Below are 24,683 nucleotides of genomic sequence, written 5' to 3'. Positions count from 1 at the left end.
CCAACCTGGCAACCACTTTTAAAAGTTAATGTTGAGCCCCGATGTAGATGATTTAATCTGTTTTATTTGCAGGAGATTTGGACGAATGACACAGCCCGTTAACATTTTTACAAAACAGCAGATGAACATCTTTCAGGTTCATTGTTTACCATTTCAACCAAGTGGCACCTCTCAGCATGTGCACTACCGTGTCTTCAGTCCATTTAGCACCCACCCATTAAACCTAATGAGCTATTAGCAGCCAACTTTGAACAACTTGTCTTTAAGGTCAGTGTTGTCTCTCCCATACAGTATATTGACCAATAGGGATACAGAGAATGTATGGCCCTGTTTCTTTATAGAATGGTTTCTATTGACTGGCAGTGTTGCATGTTTTTCTTCTGTTTATGATGTTGCTTTTGATTACATGGCATCTTAAAATAACGCGTTCATATTATATGTTCATAATATGTTCACTATTTCACTATCAGACTGTTTGTGTAGGTGACAAAACAATTGTTGACTTAAATAAGAAACAACTTTAGAGGTCTGAGGTTAAGGTTAAGGACACAGTTTGGCTAATACTGAAAAAAGAAGAATGGCCCTGGAGTTTGCTAAGGCTATTGACGGTTTTACACTATGAAGTATGCATTCCCTTAGGAGAGGCCAATATCCCAGCCATCACTTTTTAAAAGAGCACAACAATTTTAGAATATTCCCTTGAGCCCAAATGTAAAACCTACAGTAAGCTATAGCTAGGACAATTATTCTTATGTTACTATACTGACATCTTGTGGAGATATAAGAATACTACAATTTATATGTTCAAAACATGTTAAGAGTTCTCACATCAGTTGTACAACACTCTGTTTTGAAGACTTTAGATTGTGTGGACCCCCACCCTCCTTGCATTATAAAAAAGTGTTCCTATGCTGGGATACTTACTGGCTCCAGGTGTACCGTGTAGCAATTTGATTCACACAAATTAATTACAACATATGAGAAGAAAACCTGAAACTAGATATTGACACAGGGGCCCTCTTCAAAACAGGGCCTAAAGTTCAGGCAATAATGGCCTGATTTATTTAAGTTAGGCTATTTTTTATTTCCATATAAAATCAGTACTACAACATACAACAAGCAACAGAGCACCGGTAATCAATTCGTTACACTCTAAGTTACTCTGTTACCCAGTTAATATACATAGCCTTGAGCTTTTGTGAACCTCATTGTGGGGCCAACATACCATTTTAAACACCAATGTCATTGTCTAGTTAGTACAAGGGTCTTCAACGTTTATTAGACCAAGTAGCCCTTAGCTGAAAGAGAGACAAGGCAAATAGTGTATTAAACTGAGTTGCATATATATAAAGCCTATAGCACAGCTTTTTTATGTTGCATACAATACTTAGATACTACAATCATCATTTTTAACATATTCATATATTTATACATCGTATGTTAATGTTAAACATACATGTGGAAGGCACATTGAATCCTTCAGCCCAATTGTATCCTTGCAGGGCTACCTTGCCTATAAGCGCGTAAGCCTATCATCAAGGTTGTGTGAATGTATTTATTTATACTATGGGCAATTCTGTTTTTTGCACTATTTGAACATATTTAATCATATTTATTCACTCCATATTACATTATTACAAACAAACAAAACAAGAAAAACTGCACTATATCATGTGAATATGTATATATGTCTATTTCCATTTCTTCCCTTTTTAAATTTAACTTTATTGCTTATTTTTGCCATTTTTTATCTTATTTTGTCATATTCTGTTGCTGCTGTGACAAAAGAATTTCCCCGTCTGCGGGACATTAAAGGTTTTCTGATTCTGATTATTTATTGACTAATTTGTCTTTGCTAATAATACGTTGCCTTCACGTTTAGGTATATTTTCAGACATATTTTTGAAAAAAAAAAAAAACGTTAGAAAGATTATCAAACAGTTTGGCGGACCTCCTGCACTAACTCTGAGGACCCCCCCGGAGGTTCCCCTGAGTAAGAACTCTGGTCTAGTGTGGTATCTACCCATCTAAAATTGCAAGGTGTATTTACAAGTTTTCGCCCTGTAAAGAGGGTTTTCAAGAACACGGAGGTTCTTGAATGCATCACGCTTCCTTTCCCCTGTGCCGGAGGCTGCCTTCAGGAAAGCCTTTTGTAGTAATGGAAAACTCTAGTTGAGTCGGTAACGATATGCTAGTAACATTGTAGGGACCATTAGCGTAAGGTAAGGAAGTGTTTTCGGTTATTTTAAGCACAGCCGTTATATCCTCTCGATGAAACATTTAAGAAGATGAGCAGCAAAAGCTAAACGTTAGTGTATCACGCGCAGTGTAACCACGGAAACAACAACACCACAAACGGCTGATGGCGAGGTGAACTTAGAGGCTACTGTTAGACTGCTTGTAAACATGACAGATGATCACACAATGACAAAAACACGACCCAGTTCATCCGAGTCTCCGGCAGAGTAAGTGATACTTACATTTGTGTTCCCATTGACCAGTGGAAGTAGATGTTGGTGGTACAGTTACACCACTAAACACACAATTAAAAGACGAAAACAAAGTCCACAACAATATTAATGTTACTCTTTGAGCTGCGCAATAATGTTAAGTCTACCTTCAGCTGGGATTCCACATACTTATTCCAAAAAAGTCCCCAAATGTGCGTTCACTTATTTAAAACTGTTGCCTTTTCACATACCTTGTTTGACCAAACTTGCAGATCGCCCGAAAGCACAGGAAGCACCAACAGGGCCATGAATGCATCTCCTCCCTGTTCAGATGTGTTGAGTCCCTCACAATCAACCAGATATGCTAGGAAGGAATTCATTAGGATGGCACCTGAAGAAAAGCTCAAATATGTTGAGAACCGAGCTCAGAGCCATGAAGACAACCAAGAGGTGGGTATGGGCTTACAGTAGCTATAAGTTGCATTAACAATTTCATATTAATTTAGCAGTTAGATGAGATCACACAACTTGTCCTGCAGACTTTGGTCTTCTTTTTTTTTTACAGGACTGATGCATATTCATGAATCTACACAAACAATAGTCAATGACTGCATGTACATGAGCATCCATGCACTGAGTCTTATCTGGTTTTTAATTATTCATATCCCTTTTGATCATAATGGGTGTTTCTGATCAGCTGTGTGCAGAATTTTTGATTCTTAGACATCTCAACCACCATATTTATTTACCAGCAGATAATGATCAAAAAGCTGGATAAGATGTTAACATGCCACAGTATCTCCAGTGCTCCAGGTAGTATTTCTCATAACCAGGATAAAGCCTTACAGTGTCCAGGTTAGAAACCAGGATAAGATGTTTACATGAGTAACATGTGAACGGGATACTCCAAAAACCCAGACCAGGATACTCCTGTGCAAATTGGAACTTGCTATTTATTAGTCTTGATTATTATTATTATTTATTTATTTTTTAATTAAACAATTTAGTCTATAAAATGTCAGAGAATACTAAATGACCATTACAATTTCCATCTGTCAAATAGGATTTTTGCACTTACAGTAGCTTGTTTTTTCTGTCTAGCAGGCCAAAAACCAAAGATATTCAGTTTACAGTGATATGAGAAAAGCAGTCAAAGTTCAAACCCAACAGCATGAAACCAGTGAATGCTTGCTATTATAACTTGAGAAATTACTTTAACCATTAATTTATAATCAAATTTATACAAGATTATTTGGTCAGTGGACTTCATCAGTAAATGTACTTGTGTTCTCAGCTGTGCACCTCACATACACCTCATGTGAAAGCCTGTTTTTTTAAGTTTGAAGTTTTTTTTTATAGTTTTCACTTAGGTTGACACCCAAGTAGGAGATTGATTTAAATTAGTTTCTAAATGATAATCTAAACTCTTAAGACGTACCACGGAAGTACTGTTGATATGGCTTTTGATGCATGATGCAGTGGGCTAACAAAAGAAGTGATACTGACTGACTGAGTTATTTACTGTATCTGCTCAGTTTGATGCTTGCATCCAGGACCTGGTGCGTTGTGTGGCTCTGACTAGGCTGGTATTTGGGGATGGCCATCTGAAACAAGCCCAGGCCAATGTCAGACTGGCTAAAGCATATTTCCAGTTCAAAGGTAATTTAAAAAATACAACAATACTCACATACATTGTATATTTTAACTGTATATTATGAAATTGATTTCTAAAAAAATATCAATTAAAACAGATACACAAACCATATGATGCACTTACAATTCAGGAACCTGCTGTTTTACCTAAGACAGATGCACTGAAAAAAGTAAAAGTGTAAGACCATTTTTCAAAATTGAGATGCTCAGTGTGATCAATCCATGTAGCTACCCATGCTTTGGTGATTAAGCTACTACGTTTGTACTTTTTCATGTGGTTTTGCTTTGCTTTTTGCCCCAATACTGGTCAACTAGTGAAATGATTGTTAAATGGGGATGATGGTCAGATTTAGAGTTGGCATGCTGTTTAATTGACACTTAATGATGGCTTTTTGTTCCCTCAGGCTTGGGATTGCAGGCCCAGAAGCACTTGGCCCTGGCCAGAGATCAGCTGACCTTCTGCCCCTCCATCTCCCCCTGCAACGTTGAAAAGCTTGAGGTTCTCACGTGTCTCCTGAATGTACATCTCACACAGGGAGGTGCTTCACTGCTTACAGCCAAATATCCTTGCCACGATATAGTTAACAAAGATTGAACAGAAGTGTTGACTCAGATAACAAGCTGAATGGGTCCTTGACTCTTTTCTACCCTTGAGGAGGCAGAATCCTCTTTTCTGGAAGCAGAACAACTTCTTGAGCAGCTTCAACAACACGGAGGCATCAACCAGGAAGAGAAGATGAAAACTGAGCTGGAAATCTCTGCTGGTCTATGCAGGTTCAGTAGTACATTTTTTTGTTTTAGGATCAGCACACAGAAGTGTACAGCCTGGATGATTTACATTTGAAGCTATTATTATAACTGATATTACTAAATAATACTGTTTTTCCTCAACATCTTCTGATTTCAAAGGAAGTACCTTACATTTAAGTTTGACCACAAGATGGCGATATATTCCTGCTAATTTGCCTATTATGCCTTTCACAAGTTTTTTTAGCTAGGTTTTTTTGCTGACTTGGTTATGCCAGTACATTTATATTATTTATTAGTTATTACATGTTCTCTTAAAAGACAACTTAACAAATCAAGATTTCCCCTGTTGTTGCCTAGTCCACTCAGCAGCCATGGTGGGTGCGTGCTGTAATGATGCTTACAGACCTGCTGGGTGGGGGTTCTGCATGTTCACTCACCATAGCTCTGCTCAAGCAGAGGCACAGTTGGGAGAGAGGAATTTCACCTCCTTTTAAAAGCCTTTCTCTCTTTTCTTCATAAGCTTTCCCCTTTTCTCTCTCTCTTTCTAATTTTGACTCCCTCCTTAATTATTAACTCCCTTCCCCGCATACCACACTTATATTGCCTCTTTAGTCCGGTCCAGTCCTTGAGATATTGTAAAGCCCTTTAATTCTCTGTTAAATGTCAGCTGCTTTGTTTACTTCACACTGAGTACTATTTCCATACCATTGATTTGTGTCCACCATTTTTCAATATGCATTTGTAACCTGGTGGTGGTATTGACAACAGAGGTCCGGAGGGCAGTACTACATACTCAGAAAAAGATTAAAGACTTAGTGGATCATGGTGGAGACACCAAGCACTGACATTAAGTATGGGAAAGGCTGATGGTCTGTTAAGGGAACTGTGTCACCTGGCAACATAAAAATAGCAGCTACTTGTCATCACTGTGGATGAAATTAGAATCATAACCAGGAAATAAAGTATAGTGTAACCTCAGTTGAGAGCACCGGGCTAATGTCTTCATGTTAATTTGGATCCTGTTAATCTTTGTATGTGAAAGGTATCATTTACACAACTACATGTTTCATCAATATTATAAGCTTGGTGTAATTGTAAAACATACAGCCCTGTCTCCATCAAAGCAAAAAATGTGACAATCATACAATGTTTGCTCTAAAAACTAGCCTGTACTGCCAGAATTTCAACCAATTGTTTGAAAGTTTTAGTGAGGAGAACAACATTTTTCTGTCTCATAAATAAGTATGTTAGCAAAGATTGTGGTAGGGTGGCAGTGATTCAACAGGGGACCACATCTTACAGGTAAGCTTTGCACATAGGAACCTGATGTTTTGAAAATCCTGTAATTAGTGTAGACTACAGTAAAAAAATATTATCAATGGCTGAGGTGAGCTACAGTCATAGGAATTTGTAAATGATGCCATCTTGATTTGTTTCAGAGAGTCAGAATTTGTTGACATGATGTGTGTAATTGAAAAAATGTGCAGACTCTGGCTGGTGTGTAAGCTTGCTAAATCTCTTTTGTTAGGTGATGACTAAGAATTTGGCATGCTTCTAAAGCTCTGTCAGTCAACATTGTTGTTATGGAGGGGAATGTTCCCACCAAAGCCTGCAACAATAAAATAAGCTCAGCTCTCTTATAGATCCTGGACCAAGCATTCTGCTTGGTTTTAGATTCACACTCAAGGTGTGCACTTATGACCAACCATATGGAATATTTGTTGTTAGGTTTAGGCCTAAATCTGTTTTGTCATTCTCTTCACTCTAAATGATCATGTTTATGCATTATATTAGTTGAAATACACTCAAATCAGCTTCCCTGTTTCTCTGTATATGTGTATATGTATGCTATTGACAACTATGGTACAAGTACAAGTCCATATTGACTATATTTACAGACATAGTGTAAACAACACACAGTGTAGAGACTCTTTGCCAAACTCCAAAGGTAATCTTATGCTTGGGATCAAGTGTCTTTTTGTATTCCTTCCAAAAAGGTAGCTCTTATTACGGATTTAAAATTGTCTCAGATCAGTTGAGTGAAATAAATTCAGCAGGGGTTCAGTTGTAAATGGCCATGATTGAGAGTCACTACCTAAGACTGAACAGGTAGTTTAATATTTTTTTGTCATAGTCTTTTACCTACATGTACCTGAGGCACACAATACAAAAGTCATCAGTTTAAAGCACCACAGAGATTTGCTGGAGCAAGCTGTTGTGTTCCTGTCCCTCTGTTTTCACTTTAGCTTGGCCTTACTGTATCATTTTCCGAGTGAAAGCCCAGGGCAAACTTACGTCAACTATGTTCTGGAAACATTTACAAAAGAGGGCTGTGTGGCTTGCTTGGCAACACATCTACACATCCTTAATTATATTAATTCCCTGCCTTGTGGACTCATAGTAGATTTCAGTGGGATGTGGCATATTACCGTCTTGCCAGGAAGTGGGTAAGGATGCAAAGTGAATGAGAGGATAGAGGGGTATTGTCTCTGTTTGTCCATGCAGGCAGAATAGCAGGACTCGAGCCATGCTGGAATGCAGCTGCTTCAGCCGTCGCTGCTGCCCTAAAAGGGCCTGAAGTGCCGGCCTCATGAACACTTATGGGCGGGGGAACTCTTACCATCCATCACAGCATGTTAGGATAATGTTGGATTCATGGGAAAATTCAAAGTTATGAGCCATCACAGTGTTTTTGTAACCTGTGCTTCTGGCATTTAACCACTGAGTCATGAATACCCAGATTTATGTGGTCCTGGGATGTGAGCATGACATAATACTGTCAAGCTTAGACTTTAGGCTTCCACAGAAGCTGCCCCTGCTAAAGCATACTGTATGTGTTCATGATGCTGGAAGTCATGTTGAATTATACCTTAAATCAAATGGCATGTTGTGACAGATTTGCTTCAGTGTTCATTCTGTAGGTAAGTGAATTGTTGTCATGCAGCGTGGATGTGGGGAGACTGACTTGTGAGAAGGGGTTTCCTGTTCAGCTGTGTGACAACAATGTAACTACTGTATATTGTATAGTGAGTGGTGCACCTTCTGAGAAAGGCCACCCCCTTGACTGGAGAGCGGAATTAAATTTAGAGTCCATTAGATGGTTAGAAGCTGTTAGCAGAGTATCCTGATGGAATCCAGAGTCCTTGTAGAGGTTGTTGCAGCCATCGTCTCATCCTCCCTCCCCACGCTCCCACCCTGTGGCTCTGTAGAAGCCCATGCAACTCCATAGGACAGTATGACAGGAAGTGACTGTCTGAGCAAATTCTCTGCACTGCATCAGCAAAATGTGAAACCTAAGCATACGGTAGCAACAGCACACGTACAGATGGGTGACAAATTGTTATAGATGTGGAACTCTGAGCTACATCTCCAGCTTTGCTTTCTTAGTTGATTTCCGCTCAGACTACAAGAGCATCCCCTTATTTAGACACATTTGAATGAGAGTTAGAACACACTGCAAGAGTTACTAGTTTGAGTCTGAGGGGCTGTAGTTTAAAATGTGGGGGTTAGGAGCAGTTTGACCCTCAGTCCCAGAGGAGACAGTTAGAGACTCGTGAAAGGATGTAACTAAAAACAATTAAAAGGGCAATGTGCAAGCTTTCCCTATTATAGACCTGGCTTCAACTGCAGCCATCAGCCAAAAGCCTTCACCACTCCACAGGGCCTGTGTTTGGCTACAGACCAAGCAGTTACTTCTGTAATGTGAAACAGGCTTGTGATAATAATAATACGGGTATATAATGTAATAATAATTTAAATAAAACTTGAAATAAAAAGTTGTTAGATAGCATTTTAATGGTTTTAGTGTATTGCTTCAGTACACTGTGGCAGAGCGAGTGAGAATATTTTCGAACACAGGGATGCAGAAAAACTACTTGAAGGGTTAGCTCTCTAGTCATTACTCTGCACTAGAGCCCAAAAAATCAAGCCAGACCCTACATGAACATAGTTTCTGTCCAAGCCCAACCCAAACCACAAGGCAGTTTTGTGCCCGAGCCTGATTAAAAAAGACTATACGGTCTTGATAAAAAAAAATAAATGAACCCCTGGAAATTTATGCAAACCCGACCTGATTTAAGCCCGAGAGAATTATGAAAAATTACAGCCAGACCCAGCCTGAACCCGGTAGGCCCGATGATTCACTGAAGAAATCAAAGCAGCTCTACTCTGTGCAGCTGCCTTTATATTGTGGGCTGTACTAGTCACTGTCACTGTATGTTTGTCTCTCTGTATATTTTTATGTGTGTCCTTTGTGCTTTATAGAGTCTATAGGAGACAAAACAGATCAGAGGAAGCCCTAAGCCAGTGTGAGAAGTCTCTGCAACGTCTGAAGGACTGTGGTAAGCCAGAGAATACATGTTCAGTCTATAGGGACATGGCTGCCATTGAACAGGACAAAGGTCATTTAGACCGAGCCATAGAGCATCTCTCCAAGGTAAGGAGTATATCACTCACACACCACAACATTGTATTTAAACACATGAGGGCTGCCTAAGGTGTGTTGTTAGGTTGTGAGGTAATGTGCCCACACCTCTTTTTTGTGATATGTGATCTGTCTCATTTTATGTGGGTGTTTCTGCTAGGCTCATACCATTGCTATGAGTCACTGCCCAGAGGAACTAGAAGGGGCTCAGATCTCCCACAGCCTGGCCCTCATCCTATCTGCTGCAGCAGAGCCCCACCACAATGGTGAGTTTATTCTCAGTCACAGGCTAGGCCTGAGTGATATGCAACAACAAGGGGTTGATGAGAATTTGAAGCCACCATTGTCTTTCTATATGTGAATTTCTTTACATGATGTTATGGAAACCAGACTTATAATGGTCTCATTGAAGAGTCCAAGTTCAAATGTATGCTCCATGGCAGCTATGTAAAATCTCTGGAAACTAAGACAATTGGAATTTATGTAGACAAATCTTGAAGAAATCCGATTATATTGCATTGATTATGCAGCAGGATATGTTTAAGCAGTAGCAATAGAAGTAAACTTACACAATTTGTGTGTTTTCCCCCATGCTCGTTTAGATTCTGCAGGTCACTACTTTGAGCAGAGTCTAAGTGCATACAAAAACTCTGCAGGCCCACAGGATCCAGCCTTTCTCTCAGCCCAGGATGATTTCTGTCGTTTCCTCCTCCTCGGTGGCCAGCAAGAGGTTACACACCAATATACAGTCTATATTACACACAGACATCTTTAAGAACACTAAGACACTACAGTGATTTCCTCCAGACAAAGAGTATCATAGACATTTTCTCCACCTGCTAACCCGGTTGTGGCTCTCACTACTGATGACGAGAGATGACTTACCTATTTTCAATGTACCTTTGCAGAAATGTGTGGAGATCCAGAGAGCTTCTCTTGCTACAAAGAGATCTATTTTCGGTGACTTGAGTACTGAGGTAGCAGACACCCTTCAGCTGATAGGAAGTGTGGAGATGAGTGAGGGCAGGGTGAAGCAGGCCCATAGGACAATGACAAAGGTAATAACAAGCTACAGAACACAAACAGGACAACTGATGTTTGTCTTTGCCACAACCTTTAAATGCATATTAGAGATTCTGGACAGTGCAGAACATGACATGGTACCTGCCAAACTATTTGGGAGGGTTTTAATAAAAGGCCAGGAGTCAGCGGGTGTGTCCATCTACACCAGTGAAAGGCCAGTTCAAAATATACACACAAAGAGTCCCTGTCATATTGAGATGAGCTATTTCCATCATCCTCCCTAAAGCTCAGTGCTATCAGAGTCGCATGCTAATCTTGGAAGGGTGCACTGTGCAGAGCTGCCCTCCCTGGTGTAAAATATCACAGAGAGTGACTTTGTGTTTCTCAGTCTGGATGGAGCCTGACAGATGGGCAACACAACTTTACAAGGAGAATGGCAGTTCGCTAACTGCTGTCAATTAAAGGGACACTGACCCCAATTAGTGAGGCATGCCATTACGTCCTTTGAAACAAGTGACATTCCTACAGTGTCTTCCAGCGTCACATGCACTGAATAAACAGCAGCATTTTAGTGAATTTGACCATGTTCATCTTATAGCTGTTACTGTTTTACTTTGTTTTTCACATACAGTATGACTGCACATGTTTGGCGTATGAGCTCAGTTCTGCCACCCATCAAACATACTAAAATACACCAGTGAAAGGGGGTTTCTTCATACTAGCAATGACATGCCTGCAAGTAAAGTAGCCTGGTTGCTATGTTGATTTGTTATGACATCTAAGGGCAGAGGGGGTCCAAGTCCCCCTCTGTACTGGCAGGATACATCAGGGCTCACTCTCTCTACACCACGACCCGAGCATCAACCTTTCTGAAGTACCCTGACACAGAGCAGCTATGTCAGGACATGTTTTCCCTGTCGTCATCATGACACTATTTCCCCTCTGATTGAGGGACTTTTGTTTTTCCAAAGGAACATACTGGCTCATACAGTAGATACAAAAACCTATGATTTACTAAAAAAACATAGAGAACAATGGCACACACACACACACACACACACACATAAACTTGACATTTCTCCGTTCCTCTGTCGTGGTGCTGAAAAAAAGGCCTTCCATTACATCAACCTTAGCAACAGAGAAAACATCCAGGAGGCCAAATGGACCTGTTCCAGATTACAGTGTTTTACTTTCCCTGGTGAAGAGAGAAGCTTTTCACTCCCCCTTTCTCTACTTTTAGTTCTCTAAACATTCTCTCCACTCATGTCTGTTGCGTAACTGTGCTTTCATACACATGTTTGTCGTTAAAAGTTTTGACTGCTCTGGATTCTGTTAAATTAGGCAATCTTTTCTAATGTCATAGAGCTGAGGAGTCATTGCTCATCCCTCTCATTTGATTAGAACAAACTAAATGTAGTGTGGAAAATGACCCGGGCTGCAACTTAAATTTGTTGAAGTAACTCCATCAAATTCCTGGGTTGTTGATTTGGAGTCCTCGTAATAAATCTAGTAGGTCCCCCTTGTCGACCCGACACTCCGAGTGGTCAGCACAGGTGTTATCTAAACCGTGGGCTGCAACAGTGGTTATTTTGGGATGTTTAGTACATCCACATGTTGCTAGGAAGTGTTTATTCCCCTTTGAGTATGAGTTGCACCTCTCATCTTCCAATGAGCACTAACTCAGCTGTCATTAATTCTTTTTTATTTTAGTGCATGGAGATCCAGAGTTTGTTGTGCGGTCCTCAGCACAAAAAGACAAAAGCTACACAAAAAGCAGTGGACATGCTGGCACGGTAAATCTGCTGAACTAATTGAACTTGTAATAACAGACAAGTGCATGTTTCAGTGATGTAACCATGTAACGTATGTTTGGCAGGGCACCAGAGGTGGCTGAGAGAAAACAGAGGCACGGTAGAAGGAAAATGAAACGTCACACATTTGCAGTTGAACCATCCAGTGGCAATGATGGAAACTCATTGTCTGACTCTTGATGTGTTCTTTTTTTTAAATGTTGTCAGTAAGACAACACAGGCAGCTAGCACTGCTGAAAATTAGCTTCAGTTGCACTAGTCATGTCCACTGGTATTACATCATTTTGTCTCATTTTGTGCAGGTGAAATAAGTTTTCTTTGAAGAAATAGTCACACTCAAAAAATATATCCACAATAGGTTTTAATCTTGTTAAGATATGAATCAATTTCCAAATAAGGTCTGGGACCTTTTTCAACATATAATGCCATTTTATTTTCATTAGAAATCATTATTTCAATAAAAGCAATGATGTTGGACTTTCCATGGTGACAAACATTTACTGAACTTTTGACTCATTAAACATTCTTTATGAATCCATATATTTTCTGTAGTCGAATGTACACATTTTCTATAGTAAGAGATGGCACTTAGTATCCAGATTACACTGTGTGCATACATATAGTAACCCAACAAAGATTCCTAATTAAGCCATGATTTAAGTGAACTGATGTAATAGTGTTTTTATTTACTGCAGTTTACAGATGATGAATACAGTAATATGCTGTATCTGGGCACTTAAATGCAACAAGTCTTTTTAATTGAAGTTTCATTTCGTAGATTTCTAATAATGAACATATAAAACATAGCATTCACACTAAACACTGCCTTTCTGCAAATTTGTTTTAACATGATTGTGCCAAGAAGCCATTCTGTGAAGTGTAACTATTGCAGCCACAAAATGTGCAAGACGTGTAACCAGACCGTAATCACAGTGGACCATTGCTGTCTCTGCAACTTGTTCATAACACAACAAACCCTAAGGAAGAGTCACTAAGCTGATGATCCAAAAATAGTCACAGTCATGGACACACTTGTATGTCTGAGCAAAGGTGAATCCTTCAAGCCAACACTGTGATAGCCAACAAATGTCTACAAACAAAGAAGTGTCCAGACAAGACATACTGTACATCAAACCATTATTATGATTATATTTTCTTCCAACAACACTATCACTGAATCCTTTAAATCAAGATTATACACTACTTTTCTTTCTTTCACCTTACTATTTGCTTTTTCAAATTGACAACATTGTTAGTGTTCTCCAGCTCCCTAATCACATTGTTCACATTCAGATCAAATTGTTAACTGTTGGGAAATGTATAGTTCTGACAAATTCCATGAAAAGATACACATTTCACAAACATTTTTCATATTGACTACACCGATCATGTAACCCAACTTTGGTTGTATACTGGGACTTTTATATTCCTTATTAATCAAAATGTGTAATCTGCCATTATTTGTGAGTACAGTTTTATAATTTGAAAATAACATAATTTGTGATTTACTTAACCATTTTCACATTCCACACTTACTTGCACTAATCTTTGATATTAAGCATTCAAAACTTGCAAAGTTTCTTAAGACGAATAACCATATTTTTCCCCACTATACTTTTCTCAGCTACAAGCTTCACTATATTCTGTATACACCACTAAATACTGCCTCAAATAAATCACTGTGTTCCGGGATGCAGTATATACTAAAACCATTCAATTTGGCAGTAGCCCAAGTCAAAAGGAAAATTAAAGCCCTAATCTGCAATAAAGTCAAAGCACCTTTTCATCAACAACGTGACAGACACGTGATGTCGTTGGTATGATGGGGTGTTGTAGTAGCTACTGCAGAATAGGCTGATTTGAAATGTACAGCACAGGTTAGTACAAAAATAGAGAAATCTAGAGAGAAAAACCCAACCTTTTTTTAAAGATAAACTGCAAAAAGTTAACAAATATTAGTATTGACCAGCATGAAATTTTGCTCCAACATGCAGATGTTATAATTCTAACGTTAACTAGCCCATATTAGTTAGCAGGTAGTATTTTAGCAAAGTACTTCTACAGTTAATACTGTTAAAATGTGTGTTGATCTGGTCATTTTAACTAAATTTAGCTTGAATCAGGTTAGATAACACAGGTTTTAGGTGACACACTCTAAATAGGTACAGTTAAGAGTGCACCAAAATTAATTAGATGTTTAATGTTTTACTGCAAAGCTTACAGCATTATTACAGAGTCTGCCAACTGCTTGAATGCCGTGTGTGGGCTTCTGCGTTAGAACAACCTTATGTAATGTGGCCTTTAACAGGTGACATTGGTAAGCAGTGACTTTGAAAAATATTTCTGACCAAAGTCTTTCTTAATCATTGGTTGGGCTTTCAAGATAAACAACTCTTTTCTCTTTAACCGGGGTTTTCAAGATGTGAGATTGCAGCTCCTGCTCTGCGGTTGCCTCAGCATGGCTGCCCTGTACATCCATCTGGAAGGTGAAGGACTTTTCTGATGGCCCCAGTTTTATGTGTTTCTCTGTGATTTCAGACACAGAACCTCCTTCGTTAGCGAAGCCCTCAAAGTCTTCACCATGCACAACATCCTCTTCTTTGCAGACTCTAAAACTGTATCCTCCGGCCCCGCCCTGGAATCCTTTCTCAAGTCCCAAGTTAGAAGATCTGAGAGATGCCATGATCTGCTCTTCCGATAGATCATCTCCTGCCTCCAGCAGCCCAGAGTCTTCCAGACTTTGAGAGACGTTCAGCTCTGCAACTATAGTCATGGTGCCGTTGTCACTTGACTGTTGCACTTTTTTGACAGCCACATTTTGTGAACCTTCACTACTCACTTTTGTTAGGAAAGCCAACTCTTCCCTTAGTGGACCCGACACTGAGCTTTGTAGCTTCTCTAGAGCTCCCTTCAGCTGCTCTTTGGGCTCCAAAGAGTCCTCTCTCAGGAACTCGAGCATTGACTCCTGCACTACAGGGGAGACACGAATCTCTTCTTCAATGATGCACTCTGGGAAACTCTCCTTGACAAACGAGTGATCCCCTGACATGAACTTGTATTCGTCACTTTCCTCTACAGTCACTCTTTTTGAGGGAAGACCTTCATCTTGGTAATACCTCTCATCTGATAGGTCATCTACGATACCATAATGGCCATACGAAGTGATGCCACCAACCTCCTCGGGTTCAGAAAGATTATCATCTGGTGTTGAGACAAAATACTCATCAGGGTCTTGGTCATGGGAGAAATATGGAGATTCACTCTCTCTAGAAACCTCTTGAACTTGTACGGATCCACTTTTGCCATGATCTGTATCTGTCATAGAGGTTTTCATGGAATCACCATCACTCCTCTGAACTTGAGGGACATTTTCTAGCTCCTCAATTTGGAAATATGTTGAGGAGGGCTCATGAAAGCTAGATTTGGACTTCTGCTCAACCTCAAACTCCTCATCACTGTAAGACTCCACTGGTTCCTCAATTATTTCCACATTGATGGACTTGTTTTCCAAGTTCTCGCTTTGCTGTAGGCTACTTAGGAGGTTCTTGATCATACTTCCTGTTGCTGTGTCTTTGATGTCTTCCAGTGACACCTTCTTAATCCCTTGGTTTAGTAGTTCATCCAGTGCAGAGTCTTCCGAAACATCTAGCTCTTCCTCCACCTTGGACTCTAACACAATCTGTGTCTTAGTTGTTCCGTCCTCCTGCTCTGTTTTCTCCACATGATACGTTATCTTTGATTCTCCCGAGGAGCAACCCTTATCTTCCAAGCCTGATGGTCTCATCACTTTCTCAATGATCTCCTCCACAGATACAGAATCTAATGTCTTTTTGTCACTTGGGCCCGTCGTAGACTCTGTTTTCCCTTTATCGTTGGACTCCCCTCCATAAACATTATCTTTCTCTTTTTCATCTGACACTTCCATTTTGCTTTCTGACTCAGTTTTCATGCTCAGGCTCATCATCTCTGGTGACACCACTCTCACTGATCTGGTCTCAGTAGTGGAGGATTTGATGGGACTGACTTGGTTCTCTACCTGAGAGACCTGTTTGATTTTTACAGTTTTCTCATCTGCTGCTTTTTCTTGTACACGTTGTTTAGTTTGGTATTCACTCTGGCCTTTTTGTTTATCTTTGGTGACGGTGGTGGTGGTGGTGGTGGTAGTAGCAGGTGCAGAGGTAGCAGCCCGAGCTTTGGTGAATGAGACCATGTCCCTTCTGGATGCAGGACTCTGATGCCGAGCTCTTTCTGCAACTGAAATAGGAATGACCCTACCGGGACTTATGGACCCAGAGGTAGGAACGGGGGATCTTCTCAGGTTTGAAGTCGGCGGCGTATACCTGATATTCATATGTTGTCTGGTGGTTAAGGAGGAAGCTCTTGGAGTGTAGGGCTGGTCAGGCATCCTTATATCTGAGGCAGAGAATGAATTAGCATGTATAATTAGGTAGATAGTCAAATGAATAGTTTGACATTTTGGGTAAGACGCTTATCCGTTTCTTGGCAAGAAATTAAAAGGAAGGGTATAAAACTAGTTTTTCAATGTACTCTAGTGAACAACATTTAATAGCAATAAATAATGATAAAATAAATCTAACTACAGCAGTACCTATTATTCTTTCTCTTTGGTGCTGAGTCCCTCTCCTTGGAGCAGCTTGCAGATCCACCCTCCCACCTTCAAGGAGAGTCCTGAACAACCAAGAGACATGACAAAATATATTTGAAGACAAGGGCAAATGAGTCATTGTAAATCACTGGTTATTCTCCTATTTCAACATAATGATTGTATCATATATAGAAAAAAAAGATCAAAGACAAATACCTCACAAGATGGTGAACATCATTCAGCTCTGCCATCTCAACCCCCTCAAACTAAACACAACAGGCTTACAAGATGGTATGAACCCAGGACCTGGCCATATAAGGTGGTAATCATCAAAAACATAAGAAGCCGGTGTCATGTAATAAAGACCTTGTAATAATTAGCTTTAGTAGCTCACCTTTCCTTGGCCATATTCCAACATACATACAACAGCAAATCAAGGTGCCTCAAAAAAGTAACAACCTCTCTGGAGACAGCCTTCCGAAAGACTGAACTAAAAATAACAGTTACGATGCAGGGCTGGCCACACTCCCCTACGGATCCCTGAGCAAAAGCTGACTCGTGACACACACAAAAACACACATGCTACGTCTCTGAGAAAACATTCTGACCGCTCTAAAAATTCAAAACCAAGCGTAGAATCTGCCATAAAGAGACACACTGGAGCAGATAGTCTAAAGCACTTCCTGGGAATTGGTTTAATACTAATAAAATGTTAGTATCCCTCACCACCTTCAATAACTGTTGAAGACTCTAAAGATGCCCTGCCATATGAGGTAAGAGGTTATGATCTTACAGGGATAGCTGAAAATAAAACTGGATATTGTATCTTCAAACATGAAAATGCACTATACACTATACACACTGTGTTTTTACTGCTATATATATAACTTTCAGTAAAAATAGTCTGTTAGTATGTGACCGTGTGTGATCTGTCTATGAAGACTGGACATGCCATGGTATTATTACAGGATATGAAATGCCAGATATAATAGACACCTTATGAACAAACTGCAGAGAAAGTTTAAACAACGGTTAAAAATACATGTGCAGTATCTATAGTGTTTATAAGATAGTATACAGTATATAAGCTGCTGCTTTCAATTTATCTAAGTAATGTTCAAATGACTTAGTGGCTAGAAAAGCAGCAGGAAGCAAGCAGCTGGTTTATTCAGTGCTTAATGAAATCACTAATTAAGCTGAGAGTAACTTCAACTAGGGGGGCTGCCTGGTTTTACCAGTAATCTCTTCTGAAAAGCATGAAAATAACACTGAAAAGCCTTTAGTACCTTTAGTTTAGCCGATTGGCTTTTATTAGCAAGCTTTTTTGTGAATGAAGAAGGACATTTTTGAGTGTACTGGCTGTTTTCATATGTACTCGTACTTCAAAGTATCCATCACTGCTTTGAGAAGCTCAGTTCTAAAACCAGAGTAACAATTAAATCGCTTTTACAAAATGTACTTAAAAATGTGTTGTTTTTTTTAGGCACCAAACTCTGTTCTGCAAGACCCAGTAACACATACACCCCTTTCTCTAAAGACATTTGGACATGTCACAGTAGGGAAAGCACAGGTATAAATACATAAAAGTAAAAAAAGACTGAGTTCCATTTAGCTTCTTCAGTTGCAGGGTCATGTCATTTGATGGAATGCAGCCACCCGTAATGTTATCAGTAACACCTGTGCTTTCCCTGCTATGACAACTCAAAATGTCTATTGGACTGACAGAATAAATCAGCTCATCACCTGTAGGAAGCAACCTCCATGCCCAGATCCATCTTAACCTGGAGAAGGTGCTGATGCTCTCGCATTTTCTTCTCAATGGCGTCAGCCATCATACTCCTATCGTGCTCCAGCTGCTCAATAATCATCTGGAAGGGAAAAAAGAAAAAAAGGGTTCTCTCTGCACATACAGTAGTTTAATCTTACAAGTCTGTCCATTGGGTAATATATATTATTTTGTTTATCCCTGTTGCAATCTCACTGAAAATACTGTAATAATTCTGCTCCCTTGTTAACCGCCAAAGTGTGTGACCACATTTAGTTTTACTGCAGCCTACAGTGTTGTTAACTTTGCAAATCTGGGATCTTTCTCTTCTTATTTTTGTTAACTTCTAATGCAGAATAATGGCAAACTGGCTGAACACGCCTTGTCAAAATCCAATCTGATCCCTTTAGACCACTTTATCCATTGACCGCTTCTATCATTTGTGCAGGAGCCTTTTCCAATAACATTTGACATTCAACAGATGTCATGCTCACTTCTAAATTTTACCACGGGGGTTTACTGTAACTGTGAGACATGTGTTTTTGTTCCAATATCGACAACATCCCGACAGTGCAGTCATTTGTAATTGGCTGACCTGCGCAGGGCTCCATCTTTAGGAGGCTAATAAGGATTTGTCAGTCTGACAGCTAATTGGTTTAAGTGGCTGGTGTAATCTAGCAGCTATAAAGTACTGGGGAGGCAGAACGCCTTTTAGCTACTCAACATATTCAATCCTTTTAAACTGAGGTCAAATGTTGCACGCAAGATCCCATGCTTTTGACAGTTAAGGGAACACAGACTTGTCAGGCACCACTTCATGATGGTAATGTCATCATGTAGGTCTAATGGGGGGTGGGGAAAGTATTACTGATTTCAGAGTCAGGCTTTAAAGACAGCCTGTAGTCACAGTTATTCCTGTTAGAAACGTCAGTCTAGATTGTGATGACTTAATAATTATTCAGACAATTGTGTATGTTTATTCACTCTGGTCATTTGTAGCAGCCTCTGACAGCTGCATCAGTGCCATTAAGCACAGTGGGTGTGGCAGGGAAAAGAGGGAGTCGCCCCCCCCCCTCTCTCATGGCTCAGTGTAATAGGGGAGCTTACTCTGTTTATTTTGAAAACGATCATATGTATATGCATTTTAAAAATAGAACTCTTTCTCCTAATCTCTAGCTTCGCTTCGTTATTTCTGAGATATAAATATAAGCTTGTAAACCTGGACTTTTCCTCACCTGGTATTCACTGAAGTCCACGCGGAATTTCTCCTGCATGTGCATCAGTTGTTCTTCCAGAAGGTTTTGAATCTGTCCTTGGTTTTCCGCCTCTGTGCGTAATTTGTCCAACTCTGACGCGTACAGCATCTTCTCCCTCTGCAGATCACTCAGCCTCGCCTGGTCCGCTTTAATCGACTGCTCCATCTCTCCCACCTTCAGCTGGTACATTTCAAAGGTCTCAATCCATCCATCGGACAGACCGCGGGCATACTCCTTCACCTCTTCCTCGGTGGCCGCCGGAGGCCCGCGATAAGTTTGCGTGACAATGGGTACCACCCGGGACTCCACCTGACGCCGCAGACGGTCCTTTTCTTGTCTGTGCGCATCGTCCAAGCATTTATACTCGTTCTCTAGTTGAAATAAGCGCTGCTGGAGTTGATCGTTGGTCTTGTGAGCGTGGTGAAGCTCCTTCTCGTAGCCTTTGAGCTCGCCACCGATGTCCCTGCACACATGAGTCTGCTCGTTGCACAGAGACTGGAGCATCTGCAACTCCCGCCATAGCTTCTCCCTCTCCATCTCAGCCTGGGACTTTTCAAACGACAGCTGATCCACCATCCTCCTCAGTTCCCGCATCTCACCCTTGTACTTCGGCTCCAAATCCGCCGTCCTCGTTTGTCTGAGTTTATTTATTTCGGTGATAAGATGCGCATTTTCCTGCTCCAGCTGCTTCGTTCGGGAAAGGTACTGGACAAGTCTGCTGTTGAGCTCCTGCAGCTGGTGTTTCTCGCTCTCAAAAGTTCTCTTGAAAGGCAACATTGTGGCACCTAATTTTTAAAAGTAAGTTTAGAAAAATATCCTGTCTTTGTATCACTGTAAGAGACAGGTTGTCCCAGTGTCATTTGCGTGTGCGTCTGTGGGCGCGACTGTGATGTAATTTGCGATCAGCGCCCTTTGACAAGTGCAGGAGGAGGAGGAGGAGGAGGAGGAGGGCGGGTCCGCGGTCCTGCCTCACAGGATCGCCCCAAGCGCGTCCTCGTCTGCCTGGCAGATGTTATGCTGCGTTTAAGTGTTGACTGAAATATAGTTCCTCTATTCCTAGTAAACTGGGATGTGTTAAAAAAAAACAACAACAACAAAACAACTGCGAGACTTAAATAAATGCTAATGCTAGAGATGAGGAAATAACTAAGTCTGTGCTGCTGTAACATTCATGTTTTGTCTAAAAAACGGCATTTTTACACTGTAATGCATTTTGTCCCCCGGTAAATAAAAAATAAAAACCGTAAACTAGGCTTCAGTGACACTCATTGAATAATTAAGTTTTAAAAACGTATGTAGTCAATACAAGTAAATGTTTTTTGTTTGTTTTTTTAAAGGGGAAGTAAACGAAACCTCAGCATGAGTGTTATCAGGCTGATTAAATGTGTGACTTACTGTATTTCACACCTGTAACTATCAGATTTCAGAATTTACTGGGGGTCCCTGAATGCATGACTTCTACACGGGCCTCTCTTCATTTATATGCCGGGGAACAGCTCCCCCACGCGGGCTAAAAAGTGAGCTGCGGGAGCCAAAGGAAACCTTGTTGTTTTCCAGTGTCCTGATGTGAAGTGCGACACAACTATTCTTCATAACAGACCGTGTCAACTTGACTGCGTTATGAATGGAGACGAAACCGTGGTGGTTACAGGTAACGTAGAAAGTGTGCTCACGAATACACTAACTCTTCAAAAAGTCGTTCACTTAGATTTGTATTCCCGTCTATTAGGCTTTGGACCTTTTCGACAGTTCTTAGTGAACCCCAGCTGGAAAGCAGCCCAGGTACTGTTGTTGTTTTTTGTATTTTTTTTAAACTGCCAGTCAGTATTACATGCCCACTGAGATACATAAATACTTAAACGTCCTTTATTTATTTAAGGCTTTGAAGTTGGTCGGATTGGGAGAGTGGATTGTTTGTATCAAGGAGCTGCCAGTGTGTTATGTTAAGACTCAACAAATCATTGCTGAGATTTGGCAAACTCTACACCCAAAGGTAAATATATATACAGGTATATATGTCCTAGAAACCTGACCAATCTGCCAAACTCATGTTTCATTTGTTCTGGCAGATACAACATAGATGTGCTATATAGGCCTATATAATGTCATTTATAATAAGCATTTGCTGACTTGACTTATCTCACTCATAGGAATTCGAGCAGATGCCAAATATATCAATTAATTGGATTTTTTTTAAAGTATTTTATTTTGTTAAATTGTTCAATCATATTTAACTTAATTTCCATGTATTCATTTATACCCCTTTATTATTCGTATTAACCTTAAAATGAGTCTAATTTAGATATAACTTGTCCAAAAACAGATCAAACAATATAAATTTACTTCCAACAATCATGAATTCAAGTCACTTTTTATTTGTAGAGTCTAAAGCCCCCAAAGTAAAGCTACAGGGGCCGTGCCCTCAGTGTCCTGAACGGTAGCTCTGGCCCTGGTGCAGATACTAAAAGCATGCGTACACACTGATTATGGTATGAGAAGGTAAATATTTCGCTTTCCTCTCTCTCACAGTTTGTTGTACATCTGGGCGTAGCCAGAGGTTCCAGTATCTTTTTGGAGCAAACGGGGAAGAACAGCAGATACAGAGACAAAGATGTGTGTGGTTTCTGTCCCGAAAGTAACCGCTGTGTGGAAGGAGGACCGGATAAACTGGACTCAGTCGTTAACATGAGGGCGGTCGCCAAAGAGTTCAAACTAGTAGGGACGGATGTCATTTATTCAAGAGATGCTGGCAGGTAGGCATCTCTACCTGCACTGTGATGACAGAAACTCAACAATGTGAGTAAACCCTTTCTGCCCTCCTCTCAGGTACCTGTGTGATTTTGCATATTACTGCTCACTGTATCACGGTCAGAGGAGAGCAGCCCTCATCCATGTTCCCTCATCTGGCAGCCTGACCTCAGCTGACAGACTGGTACCTCTGCTGCAGACCCTCATTTACAACATGCTGGACCAGCTGGAGGACCCTTCAGGAACCATATGAAGGGATGATGGCGGCGGCTAATTTTAAGCCAGTGGTCACAGCAAGGCAAATCTTCTGATAGAGACATTTCACACCACACAGACGGACACTATACTGTATATCACGGAGTGATGTGGAATAGAAACCGTGGCCTCGGAGTGAATTGAATAGAACAGTAAAAGTTCTCATTCATTTATTTATTCAAAATTTCAGAAAAAAAAGAAAATACAAGAATTTCTCAGATACACATTTGGAGATGGCATGTCAAAAATACACCATCTCATTTATAGGTGTGAAAAAACTTTGAGGCCTCAGATACAGAGCTTGAAAAAAAGACAGTCTAGTGAAGGTTTTTGATTATGTCTTTCCCCCGATCAGGTAATGAACACAGAGATTTTTGTGAAAGTGTTGCATTGAAAGATAATAGCAGTAAACCAAGGCCGCCTCAGAAGGTATAGGAATGCAAATCATAAAAACAGAGGCGTGATGATGATAAACCTCAAACTTATTATTGCAGTTTGAATGCACTGATGCATCCTCCATAAACCTGAGGTTTGCACGAAGAACATTCAGAAGAATGAAAATGATAAAGATGACTGAAGGTGAACGTTTTTTTTTGTAAGTTCCTGTATATTTACTATGAAATCTGGTTATGCAATAAAAGCAACTAGTGTGAAGCTGTAAACTTAGGCCTATCATCTTTTTCTAATCATATTGTTTTTCCATTACCATGGCTACCCGTAATCTACGAAACATCCCTGTCCTATACATGTCCACGTGTTTATTTAAATGCTGTAGTTATGACAGGTTTGTGATCTAATGGTAACTAGTAATTCCCCTCATGTCTACTCCCAGAACTGAAAAGTTTGTATTTCATAATTACATACATCCAAATGGAAAAACATAAATGCACAGATATGTGAAGTAACTACACAAGCTGTTTGCTTGTCAGTGGTGATTTCTGTACCAATGGCATATTCAGCAGCAATTAGACCAAAACAATTGTTCGCTCTTTGATTCTCTTAAATCATGCACAGATAAAATGCTAAAGAACAACCTAAATTGAGCACCCAGATTTCACATTAGAAGTTACCAGTGGCCTATTCATAAACCCCATTTTTTTTATTGCTTTTGGGTATTAATATCAACATGAATCTTCAAATAGGTTTACACCTCCAGTCCAGAAGCCCTTGCACTGAGACAGCACTCTCCAAGTAGCCGCTGTGAGTAGAAGTAGTTTGTATGTTTCGAGATGTTAAAGCTCCTTTGCCACTTTCATGCTCAACACTTTTGATGACAATATGAGGTGACTAAACCAGCAGCATTAGTGTAAGTAGCAGTAGAAATAGGCCAGAAAAGGCATGTCGAGTTTACTTTTAAATCATCCAAATAAATGGGGGAAATGAGCTATCTCTAGAGCTAGAGCGTCATGGCATTCAGCAGGTAGACGTGGACGGGGGGAAGTGATGGCGTTCACATAAACACAACGAGGAACATGGAGTTGCTGCTTTCTCTACAAAGGTTCTGTGTTCAGAAATGTCATTGTTACATTCACAGCACTGATCCATATACATAACCCTATGTATCTGAGAGTGTGAATGGCATCTGGATGTTTGTGCTGTAACCTTGCAGCATTACAGGCTACAGGTAAACAGCAAATACTTTTTTTCTTCTTTCTTGGAGGTCAATAAAACAATTTTTTTCCCTTTTTTAAAAAAAATATTCCCCATGATAATTTTTAAATGCATTTTAGATGAGATAATGAAGTTTCCTGTGTTTGAGGATTTAAGGTTGTGACAATATGTTGGGAGTCCGTAGAGATGGGATATCTGATGTCGATGTCGTGCCCTTTATCATATAACTTTACTGCAACCACTCTAAGCCTTGTTATACAGTACTGTTTCCAGTCAAATTAAAGCGCAGGTTGACATAATTATGTAATATATTCTCACCTAAATATCCAACA

The 24,683-nt window shown here is 40.1% G+C and overlaps 3 protein-coding genes across 3 annotated transcripts; 2 read left to right on the top strand and 1 right to left on the bottom strand.

Moving 5' to 3' along the window:
* The first annotated feature begins 2,188 nt into the window (after positions 1–2,188).
* ttc23 (tetratricopeptide repeat domain 23) lies at positions 2,189–12,316 on the top strand. The gene is made up of 11 exons (XM_083917043.1): positions 2,189–2,465; positions 2,723–2,900; positions 3,986–4,109; positions 4,508–4,664; positions 4,752–4,877; positions 9,117–9,288; positions 9,437–9,542; positions 9,879–10,006; positions 10,185–10,334; positions 12,010–12,092; positions 12,176–12,316. Exons 1-11 carry the CDS (start codon positions 2,407–2,409, stop codon positions 12,288–12,290), a joined length of 1,398 nt encoding a protein of 465 aa, XP_083773169.1. The 5' UTR covers positions 2,189–2,406; the 3' UTR covers positions 12,291–12,316.
* A 138-nt stretch (positions 12,317–12,454) lies between these two features.
* Positions 12,455–20,620, bottom strand: synm (synemin, intermediate filament protein). Its single transcript, XM_083917026.1, has 4 exons — positions 19,717–20,620; positions 18,460–18,584; positions 16,720–16,799; positions 12,455–16,523 (listed from the first exon to the last, which is right to left on the bottom strand). Exons 1-4 carry the CDS (start codon positions 20,512–20,514, stop codon positions 14,470–14,472), a joined length of 3,057 nt encoding a protein of 1,018 aa, XP_083773152.1. The 5' UTR covers positions 20,515–20,620; the 3' UTR covers positions 12,455–14,469.
* Positions 20,621–21,267: 647 nt separating this feature from the next.
* On the top strand, positions 21,268–24,681 carry pgpep1l (pyroglutamyl-peptidase I like). The gene is made up of 5 exons (XM_083917040.1): positions 21,268–21,388; positions 21,467–21,519; positions 21,617–21,730; positions 22,267–22,490; positions 22,564–24,681. Exons 1-5 carry the CDS (start codon positions 21,358–21,360, stop codon positions 22,736–22,738), a joined length of 597 nt encoding a protein of 198 aa, XP_083773166.1. The 5' UTR covers positions 21,268–21,357; the 3' UTR covers positions 22,739–24,681.
* The last annotated feature ends 2 nt before the right edge of the window (positions 24,682–24,683 follow it).

Source organism: Echiichthys vipera (assembly GCF_963691815.1).
Source record: "Echiichthys vipera genome assembly, chromosome: 7".
Taxonomy (NCBI): Eukaryota; Metazoa; Chordata; class Actinopteri; order Perciformes; family Trachinidae; genus Echiichthys; species Echiichthys vipera.
The sequence above is the reverse complement of the archived record's forward strand: the minus strand, read 5'-3'. Positions and strand labels throughout refer to the sequence as shown.